The sequence below is a fragment of the Pygocentrus nattereri genome, chromosome 4, assembly GCF_015220715.1.
Source record: "Pygocentrus nattereri isolate fPygNat1 chromosome 4, fPygNat1.pri, whole genome shotgun sequence".
Taxonomy (NCBI): domain Eukaryota; kingdom Metazoa; phylum Chordata; class Actinopteri; order Characiformes; family Serrasalmidae; genus Pygocentrus; species Pygocentrus nattereri.
The window spans coordinates 34,783,308-34,796,458 of NC_051214.1; the positions used below are offsets into that span (position 1 = coordinate 34,783,308).

At 40.2% G+C, this 13,151-nt stretch overlaps 1 protein-coding gene across 1 annotated transcript in view; it reads left to right on the plus strand.

Annotated features, from left to right (window-relative positions):
• Positions 1-768: 768 nt before the first annotated feature.
• The window catches only part of evlb (Enah/Vasp-like b), a 59,957-nt gene continuing 47,574 nt past the window's right edge, over positions 769-13,151 (plus strand). Inside the window, exon 1 of the mRNA XM_017683317.2 lies at positions 769-1,158. Coding sequence (XP_017538806.1) covers positions 1,154-1,158 — 5 coding nt within the window. The 5' untranslated portion in view covers positions 769-1,153. The remainder of the gene's footprint in view (positions 1,159-13,151) is intronic.

Here is a 13,151-nt window from a genome sequence, read left to right on the forward strand (position 1 = left end):
GAGTCCTGGCCACGACTTAGTAATGAGATAATGAGATAATTAAGTCATTAGGATCTCATTCCTATGTGTTAATAAGTCATGGCCATGCATTATTTTTATTTATATGGAATGTCACCAGCAGGGCTCCATAGCTGGCAGATGAAGTCAGTGTTACAAACATTGATGCAACCTATATCTTCAAAATATCGCAAACACTGCTGTTAGTGTATATGACCATATTATATACAAGTATGCAGACGTGTATGTGACATCTGTGCAAGATGCCTGCACGTGTTCACAGATTAAATGGATGAAATGTTCTAACTGAAAGAGAACCCTTTAAAATGAAATATTTATGAATTGGGGATTGCAAACGAACAACACACAACTGAGCTCCCCCACCTCCCCTAATGGATGCACTGACAAAGTATTAGTACTGTATAGGATTAAACACATACAATATGAACCAGGTTGTCATCTACAGGCCATGCAACGCAGGCTTTGACTATAGCTAGTTCTTATTACCCCAGACATGATCTGAAATCAGGCCTCAGCACTCCAGCAACACCATTCAGTGCTACATAAACGGCACGAACTGATCCCAGGTCGGTAGGCTTATTCTGAGAAGTGTGGTTTATACGGGCCACGGACACGCATCGTTTGAGAGGGGGATTAATTAATGCTTAAGTAATTAATGCTCTCGTTTTGGGAGAATTGCAAGGTCAAATAGGACCGGCATGATTGTATAGGCGCTGCTGGGGGCGCCACTGGACCTCCCCCTCTCTGTCTCCCTCTCTCTCTCTCTCTCTCTGGTTTACCCAGTGAAAACATGGCCCCTCAGCAGCCCCCAGTCTCCGTGCCGAAGCGTCTGAGGCACGCACAGTGGACACAGTCAGTGTGAAATGGACGTGAGGAAGGCGGACAGTGCAGCGCGGAGCTTTTTCAGTCTCGAACAAGAGCGGAGGATTCGTTCTGTCGCGGTGTTTTTCTTTTTGTCCCTCTCCAGCATCTGCACATTCATCCCAGGCAGTGAGTGAGCAGCGCCGGCTGCTGAGAGCGCGCTGAGGGGGAACAGAGAGGCGCACAGGGGCGGTGAGGTGGAGGAGAACAGAAAGAATAGGCAGAAAAGACCGCAGCGGCGCGTGGCGCAGTCCAGCGGGCGGACAGAGGAGAGATGAGGTAAGCAGAGGCAGCAGCACGCGCCGCTCCTGGAACCTCGTGCACGCTGCGCCGCTGATCGGCAGACTGCGGAGTTTTGAGCTGCGGCTTAACGGGATTAGCTGACCGCATCTGTCTCACGGCTTCGTCTTTTGTGTTTGGCTCTAGTAAAATCAAGCAGACCCTATAAACCGGCGCCGTCTCCGAACCTCGGTTTGCCCAGCGTTTCAGCAACCTGCCGCGGGCCTGAGGCGGGGCAGCGGCTCACTACCGGCCCGCGGAGGTGCTCTCATAACGGCTGAGATGATCGCTGACCGCTCGCGCCCACACGGGGGCACGGTTATAGGCGTTTATGAACAAAACGCAGAAAAGTGAAGGAGAACGCGCTCGCGGGCCGAGCAGAGGGCGTGGTCTGTGTAGAACGGTGCTGTTGTCATAGAAACGAGACGGCACGTGCGCAACATGGTGATTAGAGCTTTCTTTGATGGGAAGAGATGAGCGCGAGGGGCATTGGGCCGCGCAATATATCGCCTGTTAACCGTTTTATCGCGATATTGGCCTTTTCGATACTTATATCGCAGAGTAGGCTGCAGTAGAGCCCTCTAAGAGATCAGTGTTGTCTGCGTTGTTGTGCGCATTTTAATCAATCACAGTTCAAGGTGAGTGTTTTCTGCTGAAATTGACCCATTCAAGTCATTAGAATTGAAACGGTTTTGCTGACAAATGTTAATTAGTCAGCAAAATGGCTTAAAGGTTACTATTAGAGACCACCATACAGAACGCTGGACCACTGTTGGCCCACTGATGGCAAAGCTGGTGGCCCACTGACTTTTTGCTTGGCGTTTGCTGGTCGGGCCACTGATGGATAAGCAGAGTATTAGATAAAATGTCACTTTTCCTTTTACTCATTTTTCGTTCATTTTTTTTCTTTAGTGGTCTGGTGGCGGACCAGCAGCGGCCGACCTTATCGAGAATGGCACATGCTTGTTAACTCCTATTAGGAAAACACAAAATTGTGTCTGGAATCAGTCACAGGAAGCCTTTTAAGAAATTAGGATCCTTTGCATGCATCAACTTATCAACAAAAGCCAAAACACAATACCAAACCACCAGGGTTTTTATTGGCGTGCTTAAGTCAGCACAATTGTCTGTCAACAGAAATGGTGGTTAGCGTCTCCTCCAAGTGCACTGAGCTGTCCAGTGATGTTTTTCATTAGCAGCAGGCTGAAAAGATGCAGTGGGGCTTCATGTGTCTTGGAGTAAACATGTGCCAGCCTTCACCCTCAGAACTTGGTAGCATTGTGTGATAGGAAGACCAAACAAGCAGGAGATTAAATCGGGGGTTGTAGGATGAATAAATAATGCTGTTATACACCTGTCATTTCTGATATTTTGCGAAATATATTGCAATCACAATGTGCAACAGTATAATCACAATACTTGTATTTTGTCTATATTGTGAGCCCTACTCCATAGAGACCACTGCTACACAGGGAAGCCAGTAAATACTCACCATGAACACACCCCAAGCAGACCACCACCGCAGGAAGCACATGAAGAAGGTCACGCATGCTCTTATGTAGACAATTAGCAGTGAACGATGCTGTGTTATGCTCTGGTGGGTCAGACATCCAACTGGTCTAGTTCATGCAGTAGTCCATAGTGGTCTACCGTGTCTATTTTCATTCATTTACCCTTTTCAGGATTCAAAATTGTGTGTGGGCTATTCCTCTATAAATGCACACTATTAGGTTACACTTGCTGTCTAGAACACTGGAAACGCAATCTGTGAAGGTTTTCGGTCATCTGGGTCTGTGAATTAGCTAGTAGTGAGTAAAAGTGACTGGACTTTTGGTAAAATCTTTGATAAAATCTTGATGCTTGTCACCCACCCATGGACATAGAATTGTTTGTTAATCACGTTTGCGACACTGGCTCTTTCTGTGATACCACAGAAGGCTGCAATATGCAGATAAACCCTCTAACTTATTACAAAATTTTTACTCTGTGCTGTGAGCATCTTGACCAATCACAGTTCCAGAGGAGTGCTTCTGTGCATGTTTTGATGAAACAAAGTATTTCTGTAACTCAACAAAAGTAAATTATATTGTTCAAAATAATAAAGCATAGGTTACTGATTCACATGTGTTTTAAAATAGTTTAATATATTACAAGGCACATGTTAATTGTAATATGATTGCAATACTAGTGTCCGTGTTGTGCTGCTGTTCATGGAAATCTCTTTTTTTGCTGCATATTTAATAAGCTCGATTGTATTGTATGTTGTTTCAGAGAAGTGGTCATAGTACTCTTCATTGTGATTGTCTCTTGTATAGCCACTAGAGGCAGTCTGTGTCAAGCTGCTAAATGTTTGTAGTAAGTAACATCTAACTACAGTCTTTTTACGGTGATTAAAGTTATATTTACGGAATTTTGGCTGACGCTCTTATCCAGAGCGACTTACAATTTGATCATTTTACACAGGCAGGCCAAGGCGATGTTAGGAGTCTTTCCCAAGGACTCTTATTGGTATAGTGTAAAGTGTTTGCCCAGGTGGGGATTGAACCCCAGTCTACAGCGTAGAAGGCAGAGGTGTTAACCACTACACTATCCCAACCACTATAACCGCTATATCCCTTGTTATCTTGATTGTAAAGTTATGGGATAAAGCTTGACTTAATAAGCTGTAACTGCTGCACTCAGTCAGAATCTTGTGTTTAGGAGATCAATTAGTTTTATATCAGCGTGAAAAGTCTGTGAAACCTTCAACAGTAGAATCTGCACTACCACAGGACACTGTGATTTTCCACCTGGACTCGCCTCTCGCTTTTTCAATTCACCTCCAGCGCCAGGTACAGCAGGTCTCTCCTGAGTGGCATGCTGAGGCCAATTGGTGCTGGCAGATCCTGTAACAGGCGGTGTGAAAATTCACTGCACCCCCCAAGGTCAGGGAGAGTGGCTGCCAAGTCTGCCTGCCATCGCTGTCCAGCAGGCCACTCTAGACATTGTGGCAGGACTAATGCAATGGCTGTAGTTACAGGGCTCATAGACATACCTTTTGCTTGCTTTGTGCAAAGCAGTTAAAGAGAGATAGAGGTTTTTGAGATCCTTGCATGAAATTGTTGCTTAGATTTAGGGAAGATAGAAATTAGGTTAACCACTCAAACTACAAAGAGTCAAATAAAGCATTAAAACCCAAGAGACTTGCATTACTATGATTTTATCACTGTGTTCTAAACTCCTTTCCCCAATTACACACAGCCTTGAGTAGCTTATTACTTTTATAAAATGATGGCCAACATAAAACAGAATAAAATACACAGTTTTTAGAAAATAATATTATTAATAATAATAATCAATATAAACAAGTGCTCTGCCACAAAATGTAGTTCCTTTAGAGTATGGTACTGTTGCCAAGCAACCATGGACTGCTGAATGCAGAGAAGAACATCACTATGGTTTGTTGAATAATAATATCATAACAGCGCACTGTTTAATGCAAAACGACTTCATTCATAAGTACTTTGTAGTCATTAAATTACCACTGTGAGTCTTATATAGAGCCAATTTCACTGTGCCCCTTTTACCACACTGGGGCTGAATTTCACGTAACTCCCTGCTCCCTACGTAGTGCAATATGTAGGAATTTAAATACCAGTTCCTGCTCCACAACATTGCTTAATATAGCTAAAACATAACATTTACATTGCATGTAATTTAGGGAGTACAGAGCCAGTTGAAAACACTGACATTTGAAAGGTTTAAGACATTCAAGTGAATTACTTTTATTTTGCAGTGAGTCAGAAGTACTTTATTTCAAGACTGTGATAGTTTAGCCTGTTAATTATCTATTAGCCTGGTTATTAGCCTAGCTGACTGACCAGTCTAGTTCTAGTTAAGAAAATAAGTTGTGAAGTTTAAACAAAAATTAGTTCTTTATTCATAAGTGCGCTCAGTGGTCCATGCGAGGCAACTTGAGATTATTCCATTAACATTTTTTATGGTGAAAAGTGCTCCATTGCTGATACAGGTGTCCAGTAGCATTTACACTGCATACACAATTGCCAAAGAAAAGCATTACCAATTGAATTAAATGCTTTAGAGCAGCTGCACATGAGTTTAAGTTCACTATGTCCAATGGCATGCAGCAGCTAGAGGGTACCAGACCACAAAGCATTGTTTGGATCGCATTCATGATGTAGAACTCATCATCCAACATCACTACCTGACCTCACTAATGCTCATGTGACTGAATGAAATCAAATCCTCACAGCAATGTTCAAACTGGTGTAAAGCCTTTCCAGAAGAGCAGAGGCTGTTACTGCAGCAAAAGGTGACAAACTTCCTATTACATCTAATTTTAGAAGAAATGTCGGATGAGTTGTTGTCTACAAACATTTGGATATATAGTGTGTTTTAGTGTTATTTTACAGTTGTGATAAACTGTATGCTTTAAAAACTGCAGGTTTCATTACAAAGAGAGCATACTTAGTCCTATTTAACTGGATTTAGTGCAGTACAGTAAGTTAGATGTTGAATAATATCTTTAAGTATTAAGATGTGATATTTTTGCCATATCGTCCACCTCACTTCAATTTCTTACCTCATAACTATGAAATTGACTTACAGTAGTTTCACAGTAGTTGCATAATATTTAGTAACACTTTAGTGCAGTGTTCATAAGGCTACTTTACATGTACATAAGGCCTTAACATAAACAACATAAACATTTAGAAACACTTATTCCAATAGGTAGCATTTTCATAAAGTTTGCATATGCCAATTGCATTTGTAATATCAAGCTGACACAACATCCACACTTTAATCCAAGAATAGCCCAACCAGTTTGTATCTCTGGAGTTACTGAATAATAAGCCTTAGTATGTAATAACCCTGAGATATTCAGGGGTGAACAAAAGAGAGCATTTTCTGCCCCTAGGTAAAGTGAATTTCATTTTACTGTTCATATAATTTAAACAGTTACATCAGTGGAATTATATGACTGAGATATACTCTCTGTCACAGAATCATCTGTTATAACATATTGTGTCATTTCACCAATGCCAGAAAAATTTCCACCTGATATCAAAGTTTCCTAAAGTAGCCTTTATGATAAGACGACACTTTTTGGAATAAGTATTCATAAATGTTTATGTAGGTTTATGTCAGTTGTCATGACAAATGTCTGTAGGTGTCTTGTAGCATTATAGACACTGCTCTACAGTAAAGTGTTAAGTAAAGTGATTAGTTTTAAGATGAATAACTAAATAACAAGCCTGCATCTTAATAGATTAATTTCTAATGCAGGTTATAAAAATAATGCAGATGATAAAATGTAATGCAAATAAATTACTACAGGAGTATAAATGTTCATATATTTACATCCATTTGTTTGGTTTTGCTCTGGAACAAACTCAGACTCAAATGTTCTATGGTAAATGTATGAGCATCTATTTATGTGTGTGACCTGTTTCTGTCACCAGTTGAGTGGGCTGTATACATTTGTGTGTCTGTGCATGTGTTTTGTGTGTCATCAGTCACACAGGGCTGTATCAATAACCTAATTCATGTACGCAGACTAAGCCTGTTATGTTATAACCAGTTACTAGGTCAGGGACATATGGTAAATGAATGTTGTTCTTCCATAAATTTACATTTACCAGGATAAGAGCTTGTAAAATTTATATATATTTACATATAATATATATACATATATATTTTTTCCCCTAAAATATAATTATTTTAATATTTTGAAAAGGCTGGTCTTGTCTCTGCCTCAGCCTCTCCTGATCTCATGTCTTGTTTGTCTCTGACTTGATGTGTCTAGGTCTTGGTCTTGGTCTACAACACTAGAGGAAACTGGGCATTTGGGAAATGTTTCAAACAATCCTTTCTCAGTGTTTCAGTGCTGTACTGAAATTATTATACTCACCAAAACACACACATTATTGAGAATGAACAAGAGGTTCAGTATAAGACAGTGTAACAGCATTATGGGTTTACAAATGTGTGCTTGAACGCAAAAGTCAATTTACTATGACGGCTTCTCGAGTACTCAGTTAACTATTCCAGGTGCCAGAGTTTGAATACTGAACTCACCATTCAGGTATTTACATTTCAGCACAAAAAAATGGTAAAATATACAGACCAGCATGACAGTTTGGCTCATAATTAGCTCAGTATGTTATGTTATACCTTGCTACTCTAAAACATGAGTTCCTTAACATGAACACCTATCAAGGACGTCTTGTTAAGAAAGTGACTGAGAGGCTTTTTTGCTAGGCTAGCTACTCTATCTGATGTTGGCAGATTGTACACAGAGAAGAAAATACCTTGTGTTCCCTTCAGCATCCAAGGTGACCCTTGTTAGCTGTTAGCTCATTATCGCATCTGAAGAGGCAGCCTCTGTTTCTCATCCAACCTCCCAATGTTCCTCAGCTGTTTATCAATAAGAAAACGTGTTCCTCTGCAAGTTGCTATATTCTTGTGCAATACCAGAGCTATCACCTAAAAAGATAAGCCTAAAGCCCTGCAGTATTTTCAGTCCATTCATTCCGTTTTTTGCCGTTGTGTTTAACAGGATATCTGTTCATGTACTCTTAATTTTTCTGCAATTTCTCTCTGGGATCAATAAAGGATTCCGATCAATAAAGGATTCTGATTAAGGATACTGGAATGTCAAAATTAGTCAGATGCACATCCTCAAAATTGAGCTAGTCTGTAATTTTTTTTTTTGTAACCCGGAAAGGGCTGGATTGGAATCTGCTGGTGGGCAACCTAAACCTCTAGATTTCTTGCAGCAGAGTCAGATAACCCTGGTGAAGACCACCATAATCTGTGACTGGTATTGTTTTGGTTGGCCTGAAGCTGTTGAGAGAATGTGTTAACCCAATGATTCTGTCATCAGTCTGCCTTCTGTTGCAAATCTGGGATTAAGGTTCATTTAGGAAGTGTGGTAGGTAGATTTATGTATGTGTGGTAGGACATCCAGTTGTTTGAGGGCACATGTGTCCCTTTGAAGCAATTTTTAAAATTTGGTTCTCCTCTTCCACTTTTATGTAGTTTATATGCTCAAATATGCAGGGCAGTTTAAGTTTCTTTCATTTTAACAACAGAAAAAAAGCCTATGGATATGAAAGCGCATGTTTACAAGGCACTTAACACTTTCCTAATGATCCCACTTTAATGAGACATCTAAGAATGTCTAGCAGCCATAACAGCATACGAATTTTATTGACCTCATTTAGAACCAGTGGGGCCTGCACTACAATTAAGTGTTCTGATTTCACTTGGTGGTAGAGCAAACAGTCTAAGCAGTTACAGAGCTATTTTAATTCCTCACAGAGTAGCTGACTCAGACACCATTTCACTCCTTCACTTGCACCATTTCAATCTGTCACATACAGCTGTAGTATAGTGTGTAGGCCAGACAGGCACATCTAACACATAAAGGATTACAGACAGCTAGTGGTGTCTTTATTTCTCTATAATGGGCTGTGATGATGACTTCTACCATTTGATAATCAGCAGACTGACTTACAGCATGCAGTGTAGTCAATGCAACCCCTCGAAGAAAAGCTGTGCTTTATGCTTACTTTCAGTGATGTTGTACAAAGCTTTAAAAATACTACCTATCTGAGTGAGTCATGCTTGATTTCACTTTAAAGCCACATTGAGTTTAAGAGATTTGTTGTACAACCCTAATTCCAATGAAGTTTACGATGATTTGCAAATCCTTTTCAACCTATGTTCAATTGAATATACTACAAAGACAATATATTTAATGTTCAAATGGATAAACTTTATAGTATTTTGCAAATATTCACTCATTTTGAATTTGATGCCTGCAACACATTCCAAAGAAGTTGGGACAGGGGCATGTTTACCACTGTGTTACATCACCTTTCCTTTGAACAACACTCAATAAGCGTTTGGGAACTGAGGACACTAATTGTTGAAGCTTTGTAGGTGGAATCCTTTCCCATTCTTATTTGATGTACAACTTCAGTTGCTCAACAGTCCGGGGTCTCCGTTGTCGTATTTTGTGCTTCATAATGCGGCACACATTTGCAATGGGAGACAGGTCTGGACTGCAGGCAGGCCAGTCTAGTACCTTCACTATTTTACTACTAAGCCACGCTGTTGTAACACGTGCAGAATGTGGCTTGGCATTGTCTTGCTGAAATAAGCAGGACGTCCCTGAAAAAGACGTTGCTTGGATGGGAGCATATGTTGCTCCAAAACCTGTATGTACCTTTCAGCATTAATGGTGCCTTCGCAGATGTGCAAGTTACCCATGCTATGGGCACTAACACACCCCCACACCATCAGAGATGCTGGCTTTTGAACTTTGCACTGATAACAATCCAGACAGTCCTTTTCCTCTTTGGCCTGGAGGACACGACGTCCATGATTTACAAAAACAATTTGAAATGTGGACTCGTCAGATCACAGGACACTTTTTCACTTTGCATCAGTCCATCTCAGATGAGCTCGGGCCCAGAGAAGCTGGCGGTGTTTCTGGGTGTTGATGATATATAGCTTTCGCTTTTGCATGGCAGAGTTTTAACTTGCACTTGTAGATGGAGCGACGAACTGTGTTCACTGACAATGGTTTTCTGAAGTGTTCCTGAGCCCATGTGGTAATATCCGTTACAGAATGATGTCGGTTTTTAATGCAGTGCCGCCTGAGGGATCGATGGTCACGGGCATTGAATGCTGGTTTTCTGCCTTGCCGCTTACTTGCAGAGATTTCTTCAGATTCTCTGAATCTTTTGATGATATTATGGATTGTAGATGATGAAATCCCTAAATTCCTTGCAATTGCACAGAAATGTTCTTAAACTGTTGGACTATTTGCTCACGCAGTTGTTCACAAAGTGGTGAACCTCGCCCCATCCTTGCTTGTGAACGACTGAATCCGCCTTTCGGGGATGCTCCCTTTATACCCAATCATGACACTCACCTGTTTCTAATTAACCTGTTCACCTGAGGAATGCTCCAAACAGGTGTTTTTTGAGCATTCCTCAACTTTCCCAGTCTTTTGTTGCCCCTGTCCCAACTTCTTTGGAACATGTTTGTAATGTGGAGTGAGGTAGTGGACGCATGTGTGGAAGTAAGCGGCTTTTATTGAGGGCAAATCCAGGGTCGTGGTCAAAACAGTCCAAGGTCATTGAGCCAATACGGAGAGATCGTGGGGTAGACATGACAAAACCAGAATAGAATAAATAACACAGAGAAACAAAGCAAACATCAAACACAGACCAATACATCAAACAAAGACCAAGTACAAACACAGTGCTTAAATACAACAGGGATAATGAGGGACAGGTGGAAAACAGGTGGAGACAATTAGGGGAGGAGTAACCAAACAAGGGACAGGACTAGAACACCAAAACAAATGCACATGGAATAAAACAAAACAAACACATACAGGACTGGGAGGGGCCAATTGTGACAGTGTTGCATCAAATTCAAAATGAGTGAATATTTGCAAAAAACAATAAAGTTTATCCGTTTGAACATTAAACATCTTGTCTTTGTAGTGTATTCAATTGAATATAGGAGGATTTGCAAATCATTGTATTTGTATTGTATGTGTTTTTAACTATGTTTTACACAACGTCCCAACTTCATTGGAATTGTGGTTGTATGTATTGATTTTAACATGTAGCCAAATAAATGCAAGAAAAACCTTAAAGGATGTGTGCACTTAAGTTCCTGGGGAGAGGTCAGACCAGACAGGCTGGTTCTTTTGTGAAAGTAGAGACCTGCAGAACCCAAACAATGGGAGTTGTATGAGGTCAGCTCTGTCCAATGTACCAGTGTAGTTTAAGCCTACAGAAGTAATTACTCAAGATGATCACTGTAAGCCCTAAGTTGAGAGGGTTAAATACCCTCATTAAATGCTGCATTGGGCCCTTTTATTTTGTTTTACCACTATATAGGACAGTGCTAATGGGGGTGTAGGGAGCCAGCCTGTGTCATCCATTACTTGTTATCTACATTAGCTTTGTAGCTCCAGTGCAAAACTTTGGCAATGTTTAAACACCACACATGCCTTTGATTATTAACTGTATCTGCAAAAAGTGGAAAACATTGTGAATTAGATTTTTGGCTGAACCATTGCAATATCTAACACTGGTACTGTGTGCTCTAAAGACAGATGGTCATGAAAATAGAGAAGGGTGCCTCAAATTGGAAATAGACAGAGGATTTTATTTCACAAAGGAAGTGAATAGAACATGTCTATTAATGGCATATAACATCTGTGAGATGCTAATTCATATTTTGTTTCAAAACTAGCCAAAGAAAGAGGAACATATCATTGCCTCAGATCTCCATATCATCTGCAATTCAAAGAGCACAGGGAATGCTCTTATAGTCATTTCACCAGACAGTCAAAGCAAATGTAAGACCTGTGATGACTGGTCATATCCTGAATGGCACAATGCAAATTAGGCAGTTGACCTGCATTCCATTTCAGGGATTGCTTTCACAATACAACTGAACATTGAACATGCACAGGGCTTTTCAGTGCTAAAATATCATTCAGTGTGAAGGCACTAAAAGCACACTGCCAATAGAATCACTTGAGAACATATTGATCCTGGTCACTGTGTATGGATCTCTCTTATGCTGCTTGCCTGGGTGGCCCACATATGAGTTTGAAATAGAACAGCTCGTACTGATTTCTCAGGCCCTGGTGACCTGCTGATTGTCTGTTAGGATTGTGCAACCTACACACTTTCTTCAAACCATGTCTAGACCATCAACCTTCAAACTATGTCTAGACCATCAACCTTCAAACCATGTCTAGACCATCAACCTTCAAACCATGTTTACAGACTTGCTTATTCTGACACTATTACATACTGTTATCTTTAAAATGGATAAGAGTACAAACAAGTTCAGGTTTAAGGGTGGCTGCTGCAAATGGTTTTAGCTCCAGTATTTCATACAGAGTCACAAACAGCATAAGCAAGTCTATTTAAGTTCACTTAACAACTTGAAATGACTGCATGTGAGGAATAAGCTTCTATTACTAGTTAGCTGCATTAGCCTTGTAGCTCAAATTCAAAAGTAAAGAATCAAACTGCAGGCACCAAACGTGTCTGTTGCCTGTATTTGGGGTATGGGAAAATGGTGTATATGTAATTTTTGATCATTTTACGATTTAAATAGCAGTTAGACGTGTCTTGTTGAATAAAACTAATGAAGAGTCAAGTGTCTGTAAAGGACCATATCACAAAGCAGTTTGTCACTGAAGGTTCTTAAAAACCTGAATCAAAAGTGACTGTTATGTCATAACTATTCATCAGAGCTCTTATAGCAATTGAACAGCAGGGATGCTAAAAGCAGCAGGTATCTACTCTCGGGATTTATTTGTAAAGTAAAAATGATGTTTTCATGTGTGAATAGTTAAATGAAGAGTCCTAAAATCACATCAAGGATACTAAATGTAGTAATGTGTATTAAATAGTATTAAATAAGGATTTAATGATTTCAATGCAATATAAAAAAAAACAAATTAACAATTGATACCGTGGTGCAGTACATAGCACTGTCGCCTCACAGCAAGAAAGGCCTGGGTTCAGTTCTGACCAGGGTCCTTTCTATGTGGGGTTTGCATGTTCTCCCTGTGTGTGCGTGGGTTTCATCCTGCAGTCATGCCAAATGGATACGTCCATCATCCGTCTATTGCCACAATGTAAACGCATAATGAAAAGATCACTGTTTCGCACAGACATGCTACTTTGTTGTCTTTTTGTTTTAAAATATAATTTGTCTTTGTTTGAGCTAGACCATGTAAAATGTCATAAATTATCAAAAACTGAATAAAAACTCGATCTTAGAATTACATATCGAATCAAACCTGAAAATATTATTACACCTCAACATTGTACTGTCCTAGATGTACTACTATACATTTTTGAGTTTGCATTTAATACAGCAGAGGCATGTGTGCTTGTATGTGTATGTTTGTTTTTGTACATTTGCAAAAAAAAGAGGCT